The 20,293-nt window shown below is 48.4% G+C and overlaps 7 protein-coding genes across 7 annotated transcripts; 3 read left to right on the top strand and 4 right to left on the bottom strand.

Moving 5' to 3' along the window:
- Window positions 1-1,020: 1,020 nt before the first annotated feature.
- Window positions 1,021-2,123, bottom strand: FMAN_03038 (putative nicotinamide mononucleotide adenylyltransferase; the record flags this gene model as incomplete). Its single annotated transcript, XM_041831805.1, has 5 exons — window positions 1,021-1,218; window positions 1,270-1,679; window positions 1,731-1,763; window positions 1,810-1,853; window positions 1,978-2,123. 5 exons carry the CDS (start codon window positions 2,121-2,123, stop codon window positions 1,021-1,023), a joined length of 831 nt encoding a protein of 276 aa, XP_041682332.1.
- Window positions 2,124-5,818: 3,695 nt separating this feature from the next.
- On the bottom strand, window positions 5,819-7,662 carry FMAN_03037 (uncharacterized protein; the record flags this gene model as incomplete). Its single annotated transcript, XM_041831804.1, has 2 exons — window positions 5,819-6,894; window positions 6,942-7,662. 2 exons carry the CDS (start codon window positions 7,660-7,662, stop codon window positions 5,819-5,821), a joined length of 1,797 nt encoding a protein of 598 aa, XP_041682331.1.
- Window positions 7,663-8,101: 439 nt separating this feature from the next.
- FMAN_03036 (uncharacterized protein) lies at window positions 8,102-9,853 on the bottom strand (the record flags this gene model as incomplete). Its single annotated transcript, XM_041831803.1, has 2 exons — window positions 8,102-9,318; window positions 9,367-9,853. 2 exons carry the CDS (start codon window positions 9,851-9,853, stop codon window positions 8,102-8,104), a joined length of 1,704 nt encoding a protein of 567 aa, XP_041682330.1.
- A 2,009-nt stretch (window positions 9,854-11,862) lies between these two features.
- FMAN_03035 (uncharacterized protein) lies at window positions 11,863-13,244 on the top strand (the record flags this gene model as incomplete). The annotated part of the gene is made up of 2 exons (XM_041831802.1): window positions 11,863-12,690; window positions 12,741-13,244. 2 exons carry the CDS (start codon window positions 11,863-11,865, stop codon window positions 13,242-13,244), a joined length of 1,332 nt encoding a protein of 443 aa, XP_041682329.1.
- A 464-nt stretch (window positions 13,245-13,708) lies between these two features.
- On the top strand, window positions 13,709-14,422 carry FMAN_03034 (uncharacterized protein; the record flags this gene model as incomplete). Its single annotated transcript, XM_041831801.1, has 1 exon — window positions 13,709-14,422. The coding sequence occupies one exon, from the start codon at window positions 13,709-13,711 to the stop codon at window positions 14,420-14,422; it is 714 nt and encodes a 237-aa protein (XP_041682328.1).
- Window positions 14,423-14,767: 345 nt separating this feature from the next.
- On the bottom strand, window positions 14,768-16,750 carry FMAN_03033 (uncharacterized protein; the record flags this gene model as incomplete). Its single annotated transcript, XM_041831800.1, has 3 exons — window positions 14,768-15,130; window positions 15,189-15,635; window positions 15,686-16,750. 3 exons carry the CDS (start codon window positions 16,748-16,750, stop codon window positions 14,768-14,770), a joined length of 1,875 nt encoding a protein of 624 aa, XP_041682327.1.
- Window positions 16,751-18,081: 1,331 nt separating this feature from the next.
- On the top strand, window positions 18,082-19,314 carry FMAN_03032 (putative GLO1-glyoxalase I; the record flags this gene model as incomplete). Its single annotated transcript, XM_041831799.1, has 4 exons — window positions 18,082-18,128; window positions 18,188-18,755; window positions 18,807-19,089; window positions 19,139-19,314. 4 exons carry the CDS (start codon window positions 18,082-18,084, stop codon window positions 19,312-19,314), a joined length of 1,074 nt encoding a protein of 357 aa, XP_041682326.1.
- Window positions 19,315-20,293: the final 979 nt, after the last annotated feature.

Raw genomic sequence — 20,293 nt, 5'->3', positions numbered from 1 at the left:
TGTGCGACCGCGGGGGGGTTCACGCTTTGCCCTTTTTTGCAGGTCCCTTTTGTAGCTTTGGAGGCCTTGTTGCTCTTTCGTCTTGGCCCCTGTAAATCATCAACAGATTGGAAACACTCATTGGTTGGCTTTGTCCTCGTGCAATCTTGCCAGAGAAAGAAGGAGCCGGAGATATTGTCTCAGGGAGCTATCTTCCGTCCGTCAAAGGACGGAAGACTTGGCAGCTTGTAGGAATTGCGGCAGTTGATTTATTATTCGTCCAAACGAAATCACTCAGGTTCCAGGCCACAGCCATTGAAAAACAATAAATTGGATCATTGGTCCCAATGATGTGAACGGGTATCTGTCCAGCTCAAACTCCATATGTCGGCTACCCGACTGGCTCTCTATAAAATCATGGCTTGCCAGCCAACAAGCTTAAACTTAAGGCTCTTTTTAAACCAAGGCAACAAAACAAGACTATCGAAGCGGGCCGAGGTAACTCCAATTAAAGACCTACAATTTGTCCTCAATCTCTAGGACACGTGCATATCAGTAGTCGGAGACCTCCGACGAACCCGGCGAGTTGCCAGGCATGGATAGTAACAGATTGGGCGCAAGATAGCGGGATGCCCCGTCTTTGTATGCCTCAATTGATGGAAATATCTCCGCTCAAAAGTGCGCTCTATCCAACCGCTAATACAAAGCAGGCTGCGTCAAGAGCGACGTCCTGTCATTAAGGAAAGTGAATAGTCCACCTCCTCATCACCACGCCTTCTCTTCTGTATTCCACACTCGATGCATTTAGGACAACTCAATCATTGTGGTCCATTGCGATGACTAACATTGATCCTTTGACCCTGAAAATCGCAACGACTCAAACATCAGATCAGAAGCTGTTCTCGTTCACAGCCTGGGCTCTGGTCTTTATGTCGTGAGCTCTCAATGATTCGGTTACCATGCTCAAAGCTCGGCAGCTGTATCGGGACTGATGTCTGGGTGAGGTACTGATTCTATCTTTTACCGCAATGACGGAGATAATCAACCAGTGCTGGTGCCGGCATCGGGCCCATTCGTGATGGCGTTCTCCTTGCCCTTCGAGTCCGGCATATCGAGATCGCGATAAAGATTATTCTCGAAAATGTAACTCACTACAAGATCAGGAATCAAGTAGTCAATCGACATGTTACGTTTGAGTAATAGGCGAATCTTGGTGCTACTGATGTCATTGGTAACGACCTGTGCTATCGTTAGTATCACAATACCGGCACAATGATTCGAACAACATACCTGACGAATTATGTGAATATTCTTCTCCCATTGCTTCAGATTTGCCAGGGTTGAATCAATTTCAGTTCCTGTACGCTCCAAAGCAAAAACGCCATAGTTGCCCAGGATGTGGTCAAGGTCACGTTCATCCCACACCCCAGGAGTCGACATGGTCTGGATTAGATCGAGGCCAGCAAGAAGCACAATGCGGCAGCGCTTTCGAGTTCCGTCAGTGCATTCAACACCGCCCATGACCTCGTTGATCTCATAGTCAAAGTGATCAAGCACTTTGGCAGTTGGGATGTAAGTTGGGCTCTCAGCTTCCCAGGGGTCGACCATTAGCCACTTAGAGCTGTTTTCGGTCGCAAGCCTACACATCTCAATCCGATGATGAGCAGGAGCAAGGCCCTTCTTTTTGTAGGCATCGCTGACTGATATCTGGTTAGTTCAGGTATGTTTCATATGGTAGGATATTCACTTACCAGGACTCAAAAAACCTGCAACAACTTCGAAATCTGATCATGTCAGCGATGCTTCAGAAGCAATGAGCGCGCAACCTACTCTCATTGTGAGCATGGTCCCGAGCCATGGGGAACATCCGAAGGCTGCTCATAAGTCAGCGAATGCTTGTCCAAATATTGACAAATTTCATGATTGCTCAATTATCGAGAGCATCGATCTTGATCGGATGATCTGCCAAAAGAGCCAGAATCATGAGGGTAAGCTTACTGGAGATACGTGATTGGGCTGAAAGAGCCGCAAGCAACGAGACATAGCGGAGTTTTGTCTGGAGGGCATGATTGCTGGAAGCGGTGCGAGGGAAAGACATAATCCTCCCTCGTGTGCTCCTTAACGTATTGGTAGTCGCAAGCCATTTCGACTGTTGTTGTGTGTTGATATCGGTTTCTGAGATGAGAGTGGCGGGTTGAGCGGAACGAGGGGTTTCGCGATCCGATGAGCAACAGCGGCCGGCGCCGGTAGTTGACGGCGAACGGAAGCGAGGGGCACGGCAGTATCGGCGCAGAGACCGAATTACGACCGACTTTTTGAAAATGGGCAGATTCGACTAGTCGCGGTGATTGAAGTCGTCGAGATTATCAGGAGACGGTCGAAATAGAGATGTGGCAACTTTGCGATTGTTGTTTGACTTAATACTGCGCAAGTCTGGCGAAATGGATAGGCGGGCGGCGATGGCGGGGGTTCCGAAATCAGCAAGTATTGCACGTATTATGATGATACAGTAAGAGTTTCGCAGGTATTATCGCTTATTGAGTTGAGGCTTTTGGCGTATAGAGAGGGGTCGTGTAAGTGAATGAGTGAGAGTGTTCGTGTGGACGGGAATAGAGAAGAAGATGGAAGAGGGAAGTTAAAGTAGAAGAAAGAAGGTTTTCCTTACGGCCCTTCTGCGAGAATTGGATTCAAGTCTCCAGGCAGGGCAGGCAGGCATAGGCAAAGGATGGTGGGCAAGTGCTGGGCTGCGCGTGCGCCGAGATCCATTGCCTAGCAAGGGACAATGTGGGACTACAGAGGGAATAGACTCCTGTGCTGAGCATTGTGGTAGGTCAGATTCAGGTCTGCTAAAGAGTCCGAAGGCATTCGAACACCCCAGTCACGAATCTTGGACATCCTACCTACCTTACCTTAGGTACGGTACCTACTAAGCCTGCCAGTAGGTAACTCAACCCCCATGCGAGGTATTGAACGCACAAGCACCCACAAAATACGAAAGTCCAGGCCTTTGACGCACCATTCGCACGCCATCAACCTCAGTGGAGTGCAACAAAGCCACTGTTTTTGTTGTGTTGCAATTGTTTTGCTCTGGCTGTTGAAGATTTTACACCTGGTGACGCCTGGAATGGTTAGTTTCCCCCATTGGCTCGTTCCCAATTCCCATAAACTACAACACTGGGAACCTCCATTTGTGCCACGATTCCCTTACCATCCAACTCTTTGAGGCTTTCTCTCTCTCTCTCTCTCTCTCTCTCTCTCTCTCTCTCTCTCTCTCTCTAATCTTCACCCATGCTTGGACTTGCTCGCTTCAAAGGAAGTCTTGATTACTCACTAAATCATTCACGTTCTAACTCTTAGTGGCGGGGTATGACGACGGCGATCTGAGCCACTCCACCAAGCCGGCTCGAGGGAACGTGATACAGGGACAGAGGGACATCAGTAGCAGCAGCATGAACCTAAGCTCTACGGTAGCACCAATAGGTTCCCTGCAAAGTTGCATCGTCGGCCTTGGTCTGTCTTAAAACCGAAGCTCATCGCATTGGTCTCTGGAGCTGTGTTGCACGCCGATAGCTCTCAATAGGAAAATCAGCATGGTTATGAACCGTACAGCTACAAATCATAGCTCCCGTAAATCTTCAACATGCAGACCAAACTCAAAGCAAGATATCTCGGCGTGCTATGATGATCTGCTCCGTTTACAACTGACCGGAGTTTGCCATTCTCAGAGATTGGCCTGTCTTTTAGTCTGACTTCATTGCTCTGCCACGAATATGTCTTTGTAAGCACCATGAATCAATCAGATTGCATACCGACGACAATCACTTTCTCCAATCCCTGTCAGGAAATGCGGGGTGACTCTAGCTATCTTTGATTGTCAGAACTCCTACGCTGAAGGTTTCTCGATTGACAATTACATAAATGATTGGCATAACTGTGTGATCTTTAGTAAGTTGAGCCGGCGGTGTCTTGAGCCGCCACGATCAGCACTGAGATTATTATCCATTAAATCTCTCAAACAGCAACTTATTATATAGTCAAAGCTCTATTGCTGCAGCTGACTCCACGCTCATCCCTGGGGCATATAAACATGGATGTGCTTGGAGCTCCAAACGAGCTTTCTCCACCATTCTCAACGGCGTTGTACTGTTGACTCGTGATTCAAAAATGCACCGCTTCTCAAATTTAGCACAGCCAGTTTGCATGCTGTGACTTTAGAGGGAAAATCAGATCATGGTCTCCTAAGAATATGCATAATTTACGTACATATCGTGCCCTCGGCGGAGAAGTAGGAGAAACCTCAACGACATTAACTAGTTTTTTGCTATTTTGATTGCCATCGAACCACCAGTCTCATTCTCAAGAGACGATAGAAGCTGTAGAGTCAAAATGGACTTCCTGTGCCTTCAGCCAAGTCCTAACATGAGCTCGATCTTTTCCTTAAATCCATAGCTGAACTATCGAAAGTCACCAACAATAATATTCCACGCCAAGAATTGGTATTAACACCAGGTATTTTCTCTTTTGGCCAGACGGTTTCAAACGACAGCTCGCCTCGATACTAGTCAGACGCCGAGAAAACGCACATGTCTCTGAGTTACTTAGCGGACCAATTGATACTTTTGGAGGGAGTCGAAAGAGGTCCACTGTGCCCCCGGCTTGGAGCTCCTTTCTGCCACGATAGTGCTGCAATGGATTCATTTTAGCCTGTCCGTTTTAGGTGAGCGAGTGATGGGGGTCCGGAATCGCATTTCCTTGCGCCGACAGCGGACCAGCTTGCAAATCCTCGGAAACTCGGTGTCATCACTGTCAATATTTCATCCGAGGAAATAGAGATATCTTGCTGTTCTTGGGGGGGAAACCATTCGTATGGATATAGTCGAGACACAGGGCAGTGACTTGAAGCCTGCTGTTTCTGGGAGGACATGTCAACAAGAAGAACCGCTTTGAGCGACTTCGGGACCATTGGAAAGAGGATATCCACCAGGGGTCAACAATTGGGGCAATTCATAGTAGAAGTTTTCACTTTCAGACTCTCTTGGTTCGTGGTGGCGTTTCTGAGAATTATGAGAACCCTCCTAGTTACTGTATGAGAGAAAAGATGAAAGACACCGTGACAGCCTATTACAACCTGGGTTTTCTCATACATAAGAGGCTATAAAGTTCTACGATCAGGCGCATTTGCTCACAAGGTTAGAAGTTTGGCCTTACTCTATGCCCAAGTGGACGAAATTTACAAGGGATATCTCTCACACCTTTTCGGACCCCGAGACCTTCATTCACTGTTAGCCAGATCAAGGAAAAGCCAAACCTTCCACTTGAGCTTAATAATATTAGATTTATAAGTCTCTCCGCCATATATAAAGAAGCCAAGTGCGGATCCGCATCGGGTGTGGGACAAAGCGTAACTCCCGGTTCCCGAGCATGTTTGCGGGGAAACGAGTTCATTAGATTAGATGACTACAGAGGTAGCCTTTACCAATTTATTCTCGATCCAGGAGATTCTCGTAGGATAGCCCAGTTTTGTTTCATTTGATGATTTGACATACGCGGCGTTGATCTGCTTTGCCAGGTCTACCTATGCTCTCGGCGAGAGGCTGATGGACATCAAGTCCAATTCAAGAAGCTGAGCTCTTCTCCTCAACCCCAGACTTGACTAACTCGGCAGTGGAACGCTCCCCGCAACTAGAGGCAAACTTCAGGGAACATGGGGTTTGACCCTACGGTACTTCTTTAACTGTCCTTTGCACCGCCGTAAGCTAACATGAACCTCCGGCGGGCCGAGGTCTGAGACATGTTCCCAGGGAAGCATGAAAGTACTTCGATTTGTATGCTACAGTCCTTAATATCCAAAGTCTTCCCAGACAACCTTCTCTCCCAGCAACCAGCCTTCTAGAGCAGCCAGCAGAGCTGGTGCTGTGCACAGAAAGAAACGGGCGTTTTGGCCCTTGAACCTCTCGACATCATCAGCGCCTATTCGTCGCTTTACTACCCGTGTCCCAGCCCGCTCGGCGTCATCCAGCAAGTCCTCCTTGTCCGGTTGACCAGTGAGGAAGAGTGTAGTCACATTTGATAGCCCTGGAGTTCTTATGAACGTGTCACTCGCGAGTGGTAAGTCTTCGTAGCGTAGAGTCCAGAGCAGGGCAAATGGAGCTTTGTGTTGAAGTACAGCTGGTGCTTGTGCAAGCACAGGCGTAATTCCAACACCAGCGGTGATAAAGACAGATTGAGGGCCATTTGATTCCAAAGGGATGCGGAAACCCTCTTCGCCGCCAAAGCCAATCACTGGTATCTCCAAAGGCACACGAGGATTGTGCTTTCTAAGGAAGTTCGTTACCGGACCATGTTTCCTCGTTGTGATTTGTACCTCTTTATTGTTGTCTGGTGGGCTTGACACAGTGAACGTTCTGACATAGTCATCGTTGATACTTTGAGGATCGTGATCGGCCATATGACTGTAGCCATTCGACACTTCCTGCTCAAAGTCCAAGGTGATGTACTGTCCTGCATGCCATGCATTGATAGGCTGTGTCGAAGAGAGCTCAAAGGTGTATCGATCAATTGACGGCGTAAGAACTTCACGCTTAGTCAAGCTTGCCATGATACCATTAGATGAGGCCTCGGCAATATGTGCATCATGTTCTGAGAGCAAGTGACGGACAGGAGGGTTGTAAGGCGAGTACTCGCCCAGTGCACCTCGGAAAGGCAGTCCCGACTTGACGAACTTTGCGGCAGTAATTGAGATCTTGACCGCAAGTTTTGTTCTTGCAAGATAGGAAGAAGCCTCATCGCCAACAAGTATTGATGCGCTGCCTGTGGCGTAAAGAACGTTGGCTGTGTTGTAATCTGGAATAGCGATGCCAACCAGTGGATTCACTCTGAAGTTGCCGAGTGTTTGATATAGTCTATTGCCGGAGACTGATACTTCATTAGCGTTGTTCATAATATAGAAATATCAAACTCACACTCTGGATATATCAGTTCCAACCCATCGTCTTCGTTCTTGATGATCCTCATGAACCCAGGACTTCCTCCGCGATGATTTGTATCCATTGTGACCCCATTTGTGCTCGACAAGAAGAACATGTCTGCGGCTGCAACCAGATCTAGGGCCTCCTGCGACAGGGGCAGCTTGTCCGAGACAAGCTCTGGTGCCATCTCATTAGGCACAATATCCTTCTTGTTGAGATATTTCGGACAGTTGCCCAGGCTCTCGGTCACAGCCATGGCCATCTGTACTGCTTTGCCTCCCTCGACTGTGGCACCAGCAATCATGTTTCCTACCAGCTTCACGCGATCTCTGGTCTCCAGGTCGATAGACAATCCTGCCATTCGCTTTCCTTCACCTTCGTTTGGCCTGTTAATGGCGCCTTGCTTCACCCCCTCATCATCAATCCCGTCCCACAGAGCTCTAAAAACAGGGTCATGGCTAGCATCAACTGAGCTGTTGAACGCCAGTACGCCTTCAGCTACTGGCCTTGCAAAGCCCCGATCTCCGCCCCATACTGTCGTCCATGGGCGACCCTCGCTATCCAGCGTTCCGAGGGCTACCAAAGGCGACTGCATCACTCGCATGCCATACTGGGGAGCTAAACCCGGAAACGTTGGGTTTCCTCTTGTAGGGACTTTGAGTTGCTTTTGCACGGCTAGTTCGCCATCGTGCCATTCTGATGTCGCCGAGGGCATGTTGTTCTCGATAAGAGATCCGTATAATCGTAGTAAATGACTTTGAAATGCGTATTGTAAGCTCAGTACAAGACTGTGAAAGAGAATGCTCAGAAGAAATAGCTTGGTCATGCCGCCCTATAAATCCTCTGACTTAGTCAATTCTCTGTCATCAGTGTATGTCAGCAACCAAGACTGACTTCCTACTATCGACAAATTGTCAGCCGTGGACTTTTCTCTTTTAAGGGCGTGGTTGACAACACTGCAGGGTTGCTCACGACATTAGCACGAATAATAAGTAATCAGAACGCCCAAGTCAGCACGGCAACGCCACTCCCTCCCACATGTCAAATATGGTCATCTATCACTTCAACTCAGGCTTCTTGTGTAAAAAGTCCACATGGACGTGTTATTATTGATTCGTGATTCATTAATAATCTAATATATTTGATGTGATCATTTACCACCCCCCTGGTCTTTGAGATTCAACGTCATAATTATAGGGAGGAGCCCTTTCAGGTCTCGCAGATGCTGCGCGAGGCGGCATTGGGTTCGTCAAGTTTCTTTGTGGAGGTCCCCGAAAAGGCATTGGCCCTGTGGCACTTCGTACTGGAGGACCGAAGGGCCGTTGCATTGCGGCTCCGCCCTGATGAGAGTTCACAGATGATGCAGTGCTCATACGACCTCCCGGATTGTAAGCTTGGTACTGAGGTGCCTGGGCCGAAGGAAATGTTCCCGTGGGTTGCGAAAAGGTATCCATAGGGCGAGCGCTGGGAGCGCGAGTCGGGGGAGGGAAGAAAGGTGCCATGTCAGAGTTCATTGGACCAGGACTCTCTGTAAATCGCCCAGGAAGGGTTGCCATTGGGTCCATTGCCATTTGGTTTGAAGGATAAGGCCCAAAGTTGTCATGCCTGTCAGTGGTAGATCGGGTTTGGGAGTGGCCCTGGTAGCTAATGGGAGGCACATCAGGCACGGGGGATGCAATCCGTCCATATCCACCTCCAGACCTAGAAGTGGCTCGGGATGCGTAGCTCACAATAGATGCCGTAGTGCCCTGTCTAGATGGTAAAGTCCGTTCTGAAGCTGTGGGTGCGTTCTCCATGCCACCTGGCGTACCAGGGCGTGAAGTGTAAGGCGGCAGTGTCATCATGGTGTCGTTGCGATTCAGCATAGGGGGGTGATCCATTTTGGTGACTGGGCCAACGTTTGGCAAAGTTGGTAGAGTGGCAGCTCGATCGAGGTGAGGCTTCTCTCCATTCTTCTTGGCCGCCTTGATTTCAGCCTTGAAGCGGCTGGCCTCCTCCCTAGCTAGAGCTTTGTTGACCGTCTTTGTGACGATCTTCATCAACGCCTTGGTGACCTTCCGCTCGCAGTATCCAGAAAGACCACCGTCGGCTGCAGGAATCCAATGGTACAAAAAGAATACCCAAAACAGAACGGCAGCGAGAAGGAAAAGCGCAGAAAACACCCAGATAACCAGAGTGAAACACATTCCGGAGAGGATAAGTGCCTGTTGATAATCTTCTTCGGCAAGGATCTTGATCTTCTCGAAGAATCCAGTGATGGAGTCGCCCACATTGTCAGCTGTAGGAGTCAATTGTGCCTCATACACTGATTTGAGTGTGAAGGCATTGAGGACCTGACGGGGACCGGAGCAGATGATGACTCGGATCCAGGCTATAGAAATCAGTAAAGGGCAATTCATAAGTTAACGTGTAAGCATACCTTGAAAGTTGAAGTATGTGAAAAGCGCAATATATTGTGCGCCTTCTTTACTTTTGGTGAGTTCAGCAAAGACTAGAAATCTTTTCCAACCTTGCGAACCAAGTCGAATTGATTCCCATCGAACAGCTAAGCTATCAAGATAAGATTCCGCAACATTGCCTCGTCTGATGACCCGAAAGGCTCGGAAACCCTCGTAAGCTAGGTTGATGAATGAGAGAATAATGCAAATAGAGAAGATCCATTTCGTGACGTCAAAGGAAATGGCAGGATCGATCTTTGAAGACCAACGATCGAACACGAGTAGATTGACGGCAGTAAAACTGTCAACAACATAGACAGCAACTGAAACGAGAAGCATAAGCCACAGGTAGATATAAGCGAACACAGTTCCGCATCCACGGCTTTTAAAGTCGCGGAGATTGATGTATTCCCATTTCTGGTCAGCAATCCCCACAACCTGCTTCTTTCGGTTTCCACAGCAAGTCATGATGAGGACTGCGAGAGTCTGAAGAAGCTATTTCGAAAACAGACGTCGTCGGTGGGTATAAAGGTTGTCGAGTGACAGAATATCGGGTTCCTTCGCCAGCGAAGACCGAATACACCGCTATTGAAAGAAACGAAGCAAGAACGTCAAAAAGAATATACTGAAAATAAGCGATCGTGATGATTTCGTGCTGCAACCGGTGCGCGATAAGTGAGGGTTTAGTGTAAAGTTGAACACATGGCTGTAGTTGCCTGTAGTTGATAATGTCGTATATACTTTCGATTGGTAGGTTGATTTGTTTGTCCAAGAGAAATATTGTAGCCAGGTATCTTTAAGGGATGAGTGAAATTTGTAAATGTAGAGCTCAATAGAGAACAATAGCCATATAAAGATGGCTGTTCTCGGTGGTTGAATGACGATATATTGTTTGAGATTCGAGACAATGGAATGAAAGATTGACGAAACCGACACAAAAGAGATTGTACTCCGTACCGAAGCCAAGAAAAGAGCCGTGAAAGCTGTAGTGTGAACAATTACTGTACAATAGCAGTAGGAGGCTGGAAGATGAATGAAAAAGAGTCTGGAACAATGAGACACGGCGGAAATGGGAGGGATGTTTCAAATGAGACGAGAGTGCCTCGGGGCTAAGGTAGTTAAATCGCATTATTATCCAGCATTGACTTGACTTCAAACAGGAAGGAGCGGAGATCAGCATCTACAGCAAGTGTAACGCTACGAGAACCCTGGCCTTTAGTGGCGCCATTGCCTGCAGGTACCTAACGCCAAACGTTGGGAGCATTATCTTGAGGGGTTCATCGAGACCAATGATTGGCTGTGGAGAGGCTGCGGCGCGGAACAAGGCCACTATCAACAAGAACTCAGTGGTTATGAGCCTATTGCCTCTGTCGGGCCTTGGATGGAGAAGACTGGGCATTGCCGCTGGTGTTTGCTCATTTCTCTTGTTTCAGTGGCTGGGTTTTCTTTATCCTCCAACCGCCAACTGGAATCTTGACGGCCCAAGAAGACGGGCGCGACCAATCCCACGGCGCCAGACACTAACAGCGAATCAGGGCGATTAGCCGCCGTGTTCAGCGGTAATAATTCAGGATAACAACAACGCCGTGTAACCAGAACTGACCGCACATTATCAAATGAAACTTGGATCGGTGCTCCCGAATTCTCGAGTTTCAGCGTGGTTGCATCGCAACAAATCCCCCAATTCTCTCGGGTCACTCGAATGGGTGAAACATGCTAATAGTGGTCGGGTTGCCTCCCCCCGCGTCAATCCATGCCATAAGCACCGAGACTGTTGCACACAAAGTCCAGAGCTAACTTGGTCGCAATCTTGGGTCTTGGGCATTTTGGAAACCCGCTTGTAAATCTTCATTTCCCGTAGGACATCATAAAACTCACAATCACTCACTGGCATCACATGAGTTGGTGAGACGAGATGCCTCGTCAATCAAGAACTATCACAACCTGCCTCGGTGACAACCATGGCCACAATGACAATCACTGGTTGCTGGCTCCTGGCTGCTTCAAAATTGAGAAATAACGCAATCGACGGCAGTTAGCCATTGTGGGCAGAGTACTCACCCATGACGTTATAAACTTTCCCATCACACCTTTTCTTTGTTCGAGACAACTCTAAAAGGGTCGTGCAAGCAACGAATGGATGGTCCTATACATGAGACGATGAGCTACTCCCCGCTATTCACATCAGTGACTGACAAAATCAGACATCTCTTTGTTTGGATAGCGCAAATAGCATCGCATTTACTTGAACAAAGAAATAAGGCATTTATTGGCTTCGTCCAATATGTGGCGGAGTTGGGTTCTTTGTTATCTGGTCCCGTCCCGGGGACGGCGGCAGAGGTCATGACTAGAGGAATATTTACTCTCAGGAATATCTTGAACATCTCATCTATTACATCTTTCTCGCGTCTCGAGTGAACATATCCGTCTTTTCTATCACCATGACTTTCGGATACTCGTCGAATCCTGATATCAGGATGTTCGGCAGTCTCAAGACAGAGGTTGAGAAACCAACATTTGAGCTCGTCGAGCAGCTCAAGAAGAATGTCTGGATTGTTACGAGAAAAGGGGACCCGCGACGAGAGAAGTATCTCGCCAGTCCTAGCAGCCCCTTCGGAGTGAAGCCCGATGGTACTGTCGATGTCACGAAGGCACATCGAGAAGCTGAGGCTCTCAACACACTTCTTTCGACGCACAATCAAGCCTATACTATCCGTCAGATCCTCAACCACGAAAACCTCATTTCTATCGTTGGTGTCATAGAGAATTGGCATTTCAACAAGTCGCAAATATCTGACCTCGTCCCGGAAAACAATGTTCAGATGCTCGTCTGGGATTTTGGTGATGCTGGCAACCTCAGCGCTCTGTTCCGCCATTATCCCTGCACAAGTCCTGAGTTCTATCTGCCGGAATCTCTCTGTTGGCACGTTCTGCGTTCTTTGATTCGCGCAGTGACTTATCTCCATGACGGGAAACGACTCATTTACCGGACCGAGCAACCTGGTCGTCACGCGGTTAGAAAATGGGTTTCTGTCAACACCGATTGGTTCCCAATTCTGCATCGTTGCATCGAGCCTATGAATGTCTGGCTTCAGCATCCTCGCGGCAATGAGACCTATGGCCAATGCAAATTAGGCGATTTTAGCAACGCAGCTGTCACATGTCACATTGTGGATGATCAATTCAATCCTAACACTATTCACTCAAACTCGAATGGGATGGCATTTGCTACAAAGGAGGGGATGTGGCGACTGGAGGACACTCGATCTGACTCTCGTGTCCCCCCAGCGTCGATTCCGAACGAGGTCGGTACCCAATGCTGATCAATAACCTACCACTAACTCACATGCTGTAGGGAGATCGACCCTATACCCTCGGGGATGAGATGTGGTCTATTGGTGTGACGGTTTTCACCATGATGACTGGCCAGGCTCCAACTTACTACTGTGAGGAATGCGGTTGTTCACATGTCACTTTCTGCGAAGACGGTGGATGTCTAGAGAAAAAGGCCATTGCAAATGGATGTGACTGTTTCCTCGGTGGCTGTGAGCATGTAAGCCAGACGGAGTGTGAGGAAGAGGTCTCAGGGTGGCCCGATTGTCCAGCTTGGCATAATTGCTCCGAGTTCACCATCAACATTCATTCGTACCTTGCTCGAGCTCGCTACACCAAACCATTGCGTGCCATGATCATGGTAATGTTGGGATATAACCCTGCACAGAGAAATGAACCTTGGGTTCGAATGGCAGAGGTCGCGCAGATGGTGGAGCTCGCATATGGGCAGTGGAAACAAGAGACTGAGGAGGGGAGACTCTACGTGGATGTTGAGGATGACCTGCTTCAGAGAGCTACACACTGAGAGTGTGAGTAATCAGAAATAAGTATAGCAGGCTCTTATCTCCATTGTTATTTTTTTATTACTACTCTTGTAAACACAGATAATTTCTTTGGGTGCCTCACAATAATCATGTTCTTTGTCTTGGACCTCGCATTAGAGAGCCAATGATCTTACACGACTGCATGTCAATTTACAGAGCCAATGAGATAAAACCAGTCACAAGCTCTCCACCTTCGGGCCCCGCCATCAACAAGGCTTGAACAAGTTGAACCTGGCCTGGACCTGAGCCGTTTCCCCATTCCACCTCAACACGCATCAAGGCTTGACTCTTCTTTTCTTCCAAGCAACGAGCGGGTCTTTTCTCGTTCCTGTACAATAATCAAGCCCTATTTGCCTTATCTATCGAAGAATCACGTCAATTTCTGTATTCGGGAAAGTCCCCAGAGGCAGCTATCAACTTATCAATCGCCAATCGTTCAATCACCATGTCCATCTCCCACCCAACGCCTCCTCTTCTCCTCACAAAGCGCCTTACGGCGTTCCTCAACGCGAACCGAACTCCCCAGCTTCCCACCCTTCTTCTTACAAGCCCTCATGGCAAGCTTCTCGCACACGCAAGTCCTCATCCCGTAGCCGCTCTTCGAACACACGCTACCGTTGCCGCATCACTCCTCGCCATACACTCCACCTCGGCACCTGCCCTCGCTGCGTCTCTACCCGGTTCTCGCACACCCGATCCGATCGGAAGCTCACCGCCTGAAGAGGATGACCTCGAAGACGAGACAGATCGATTATCACAAAGTCAGCAGCTTGACTCACATAAGTCTGGCAAGGGACGTGGTATCAAGCCTGCTACTGTCACGGTTCAACTTACGAGCGGGACTGTCGTGATCCGTAGATTGAAGTGCGGTCTCCTCTTCGTCTGCGTCGGACCCGCCAACTCAGATGTCACGGAGCATGGTGTGCCCAATGTGCATGATCTCCATGTTCCCCCTGGCGAATCCTCTCATGTTGGCAGTCCAGATGGAGCAGACAGTATTCTGAGTACTGGTGGACAAACAACAGCTAGTCTCGAGAGCAACGCAGGCTCTGCCGCTGCAGTAACTGCCCTTCGCCGTCATGCCACTGAGCTAGCTCGTTGGCTTGACGACAAGCTTGGCACACTGACTGTTCCAGAGGAGGGTGTTGGCGTGGAGTAATGGCATCATGTTTGGTACAAGCGAATTGGCATAGACGGCGTTAGGATTTCTTATGAGGGATAATCAAGGACTGATCTGAGAAAGGCTTCTTCTTAGGCGTTAAGGGCTGCCTGTTACAAAGACGGCATTTATATAATCGAGACATTGATGATACGTAATATTTTTGCTCAAAATAAGGGTATTAGAAATAAAAGCCGCTTCCAGAGACTGGATGTTTCAAGACCCCATACCAATCCATTCCTAAATAACGCCATAGCTCATAACGCCTCCGTATGCTTTTAGTTCCATGGTGCAAAGACTCGAATCCTTCGAGGCACTCCAATATTCCCAACAAAAAGAAACAGGCTACTCTATACTCATACGCATGATCCCATCGTGAGTATCAATCATTCCTTGGAAGCCAACTCGGCCTTTGCTGTTAAGTCGTCCTGCCGCAGAGCTGCTGCCGGATAGGTTTCCTGGTGTGCTACCGGCTTCGCTTGGTGCGCTGCTGCCGGCCTTGTCGCCGCCGTTGCTACCGGGACGAGAGCCCCACGACATACCGTCTCGTTGGAGTGGACTCTGCATGACTGGTGAATTGTGAACGCTCATCCCAGGGCTGACAGCTCGACGTTTGAAGCTAACAGGATCAAAGTCATCGTCCCGGCGACGTTTACTGTTAATCCTTCGAGTTATTTCTGCGGCAGTTGGCGGTTGAGTACCGCCATTCTGCGGGGCCCGAGACATTAGTTTGTTGATTCTTTTGGCCAGACAAGGGTGCACTTACAGTAGCTCCACCAACTGACGGTGAGTCCATCGCCACGTCTTCGCTGATACCTGAGGATGAGCCTCGAGGAAGAAATGCGGCAGGAGGCGGTGTGGTTCTGGCGCCGCCAGTGCTACTTGACTCAGAAAAGGTATCCCAAAACGTCTTACCTTTTGAGTTCTTGATAGCGTGTTGCTTAAAACTGCTAGAGAGACCCATGGATATATCGCCCATGATATCTTCCTCAGGTACGTCGTTCAGGCCTTCTTGCTGAGTCAAGTTGGGTGAAGAGGGTGCTGTTGTTGATTGAGTTGATTCCAAAGCTGGTTGTGGGATCCTGGGTTCAAGCTCCATGTCGCAATCACGAACTTGCTTAACAACTTCTGCCTCTCGACGAAACTCAGACTCAGCGGGAGTGCTCTCTTCCATGAGCGCAGCACGAATGCGTGCAAATCCTTTTGTCTTGGGCTGTACCGTATTAGTTGCGCACTCGTATTGATCTGATATAAGTGACTTACCAAAAGATTTCCCCGTCTGGTTACTACCCTCCGAATGACATTGCGCTGCCCATCTCCAAGCCCGTCCACATCGCCCATTGCTCGTGTCTCATCGGAATCTGCACCAGATATGTGCAATTGATTAGCCTGCCAACTGATGCTCTCGCGACGAGCTCGAGAAGAATTAGTTGGTGGTGACTTGGATAGAGATGCACCACTGAATCCCAGTCCCAAGGGCCCACGAGCCTTCTTCTTGGCTTGTTTGCGGGGTCTTTGTCGCTGTTGGAAGCTCATGAGGCTGCTCATTGCAGGGGATCCAAAGGTCCCACCAGACCCTTGGGGACCGAGAATTGGTCCAATCTTATGGACCTGCGGAGTTGTTACGTAGGTCTCGTCCATATCCTCGTCCATCAGCTCATCGTCATCAGAGGTACTTGACGAATCAGAGCCAATCGCCTGACTCCCAAGCGAGCTGCTGATGTGCATCTTTTCCTGATTGCCCATGACGGACCACAGAGACGTCGATGTTTGTTCTGGGCCTGCATAATGACTTCTTCGGCTCGGTATGTTCATTGCCCGGCCACCAGCGGTGGGTGATGAGTCGGGAGAGGACTGCTCGGCGAGAGTCGAGTGATGTAGACTGGTAGCGGCGCGAGAGAAGTCGAGACCACGGGAGCGACGAGGAAGTATATTGGTAGGAGATGCGTATATCTGGGAGTGGTCCAGTTTAGGTGATAAAGGTGCGGGTTTGACGTATGAGTTCGCGGCTGGTGGAGTAAATTCTCGAGGGGGCATCTGTATGGAAAAGCCACGATTGGAGAAGTTTGGGCGTCGGGGTGTCACTGGCTGGGGAGTCGGAATACTAGTGTCGTCTTTTGAGGTCCGTCGAGAAGCCTCGACGATGCGTGGTGAGGGAGAGAGTCGAGAGGGGGTTCCTCCTCCATCGGACATGGACCGTGTTTTCGTCAAGGGCGACCGAGCCTGAGTTTCCTGCAATCCAGTAACTTCCTGATACCCAGCAGCCTTTAAATCGTCCATGATGGCAGAGTCCTCATATTCGCCCGCAGTATTTCGGAATCGATCCATGATGGCTAAATTGTTGCTTTTGCAGGCGGACGGTTTGCGGTTTCGAGTTGGCGGTCACTATTGCTAGCCTTGAACGTAACTTTGAACAAGGGGCAATAGTTGAGATGAGGATAAAAATATCATGGCATTACATGCTGTGATGTGGTGAGGGTTGAGGAAAGAAACCGTAAAAGAGAGGGCGCAAAGTTAAAGAACGCGAGGTATTGCGATGAGTGGGCGGCTACTATTACTGACTGCAGCAACCTCGAGGTGAGTAAATAGAAATCCATCTCTTTTAGGTTTGGCCGCCTAGCGCCGCTAAGTTAGTTCCACAGAACTGTTGGCGGCTGAGAAGGGCCCCGCAAGGCCAGCGTCAACAGTGAAACATTGAATTGCTCATCAACATGGATATGATTAGTCTATGAATTTTATTTCCATGGGCATGGCTGCGCTGTAATAAAAACAGTCCACAAGTTAGGTATGGTACATATACAGCCTGGCTTATTTTAAGTACAGTTTATCTTGAGTTCATGCGGCAAGGTACGAGTCTGCAGCACTCACCACGTGCGTATGGCAGTTGGCCTAGGTTAATCTTGACGACATATTCGGTAAAGGTGCATTTAGCTGGGTGTATTTTGTACGGCTTACACAATCGGAGGTCTATATCTTTAGCAAATGGAGATACGTAGAATGTATATTATGCTACTACTTATTGAAATGGAAGCCTGCGTCATACCAAATAGTGAGAGAAGGGTCGATTTATAAACTTACAACAATAGTCAATGGACCTTGTATGAAACAATGCACCTTTTCGATATTAGGACAAGAAGACATCCACCTAATCAAGACCAGATTATCCTATAAGGGACTTGTAACAGGTACTTGTGTTAGCAATTTATTCAGTTCCGAATATGTTCATCGTCGTTCCGAGAATACCTTCAAGCTACCCTACACTAAAGCGTGTTAATCAGTTTTGAACTTATGGTGTCTCTTTCATGATCTATGATTACAAGAGAACCGACAGACATCCTTTTCAATAGCTAGATACAAAGTCATTGTAGATGACTGAGTAGGTAGTGAGTGCTGTTGAAATAGTGATCTCTCTGCTTCCATGCTTTGACGTCAGACCGGAAGTGGGGTATGGAGGGGCATTACCTCAACGATGTTTCGGCTAACTATCATGATAAAATCCAAGAACTTCTCACAGATTCAATTCATACTGCACCAATAGCTCAATGAACTTTGCAAGAGCCGCACAGCGCATCAGATCCATTCAAAACTTTCTTACTAGACAGACAGTTCCTCGTATCCCTGTACCTGCTATTGCTACTGGACAATCCAGATTAGTCACCATGGCTTCAACTACAGATACCAAGAACTACAAGTTCAACCACTCAATGCAAGTGCAGATCTTCATGCATCTTCGGTACGAAAGTAGTTGCTAACTCGGTCCAAAAGGATCCGAGTCAAGGACCCCAAGGCTTCCGGTATGTCAGACACCTTGATGTCCACAGCCCTGATCATCAAGCCTCACCTTAAGCTTAAATTGAACAAACTCAGTACTTGTGCGAATATTGACTCAAATGCAGCTAGATTCTATGAATTCCTTGGTATGAGTCTTGTTAAGAAGCTCGAGTTCCCTGACAGCAAATTCGATCTCTACTTCTTCGGCTATGACTCTCCCAATGCCCTGTCACACAACAAGAGCACTTTCGACAGACAAGGACTCATCGAGTTGACTCACAACTATGGCACTGAGGATGACCCTGAGTACAAGGTGAACAACGGTAACCAAGAGCCTAACCGTGGGTTTGGCCACACCTGCATTGCCGTCGACAACATCCAGGCCGCCTGCAAGCGTATTGAGGATGCTGGTTACAAGTTCCAGAAAAAGTTGACAGATGGACGCATGCGAAACATCGCCTTTGTACTTGACCCTGATGGCTACTGGGTCGAGGTCGTTGCCAGAAATGATTACAAGCAGACGGAAGATGTGAAGGAGACTGATGTGTCAACTTACACTATGGTTTGTTCACTATCCTTGTCGATCTTCTAGAATATGTAGCTAACGATATAGAATCACACCATGCTCCGTGTAAAAAATGCTGAGAAGTCTTTGAAGTACTACCAGGAGGTTCTTGGCATGTCCCGACTGCGCACCCTCGAGAACCCTGAGGCCGGCTTCAACCTATACTTCCTTGGCTACCCTGGCGATCAGCCTTTCCCTGACGGCCAGGATGAGAATACCATCACCCATCGGGAGGGTCTTCTCGAATTGACATGGAACTATGGCACTGAGAAAGACGAGAACTTCCACTATCATGATGGCAACAGCCAGCCTCAGGGATTTGGCCACATCTGTAAGTTACTACCTGTATAGGAGAGGATGCATGAAGCTGACAAGTTTAGGCGTTTCGGTTGACAACATTGATGCGGCTTGCAAGCGATTCGAGGATTTGAACGTGAGCTGGAAGAAGAGGCTTACAGACGGCCGAATGAAGAACGTTGCCTTCTTGCTGGATCCTGATGGCTACTGGATTGAGCTTGTACAGAATGAGAAGTTCTCTGGCAAGGAGAACTTCTAGATGTCCATACTTTCATATCCTATAACAACGGAGCCTTGTATCTTGAGATTAAGAAATCAAACTTAGAAACGATGTCATAAAATAAGGCATAAAATCTACGCAAACTCAGCCACATAAGAAGAAAAATGAAGCCAATTAGCATAATATTGCAGAACGAATTGATGCGCAATGTAAAAGGCGTGGGGCAAGAAATTGATCTCTGGTTGTTTTTCCCACAGCTTAAGGCTCTCATCATACAAATAGCCATCTTGTACCTTGATAGTTACAGCGATATCCATTTCTGTTGGAGGTCAATTACTTAATAGCGCCCTTAAAACAGAGAATCGATTCGATAGTATCGATCCAGGCATTTGCGCACATTGAGACTATATTCTAGGTTGACCGGTAAGCCATGTTGCCGGGTTCTCGCCCGTCATGTACCAGGTGAGCGTATCCAACACAACTGGACTCCTTTGCCCGGGAGACACGGGTCGTTTCCAGCGGTGGCACTGGAATGCTTGTGTTATGTACCCCACGACGGGCCGTGGCTTGCAGTAGTTGAACATGGAGAAATGAGGGGTTGCAGCTTAGGCTGAGTCTGAGATACAGGTGCCACACCAAAGCTCAAGCTTCAAGCTCCACGGACATTGATGGTTATTGGTGCCCAGCCATATCCTGTACCGTGCCGTAGTACTCCGACGGTAATCACAATACTTCACTCGCTGAACAGATGAACCACCCCCGCGCCAGAGATCACTGCCTCCGTGGGGTGCTTGCATGGGAGGACAGACTTCTGCATCTCAATCTGCCCGTTCTTATTAAGGACTTTTACTTTGAGAAACGGTGATCAAGGCTGATCTGGGCTCATTGGATTGGGTAGCCAAAAAGGTGGCGGTTGACTGTCTCATGGGAGGACAAAAACAAGAGGGGGGACGTCATCTCGATCTCTTTACTTATACTAGGCCTTGTGCCCTCTCACTTGAACTTGAGTTTCCTAGGA

The sequence above is a fragment of the Fusarium mangiferae genome (assembly GCF_900044065.1).
Source record: "Fusarium mangiferae strain MRC7560 genome assembly, contig: FMAN_scaffold006, whole genome shotgun sequence".
Classification (NCBI taxonomy): Eukaryota; Fungi; Ascomycota; class Sordariomycetes; order Hypocreales; family Nectriaceae; genus Fusarium; species Fusarium mangiferae.
The sequence above is the reverse complement of the archived record's forward strand: the minus strand, read 5'-3'. Positions and strand labels throughout refer to the sequence as shown.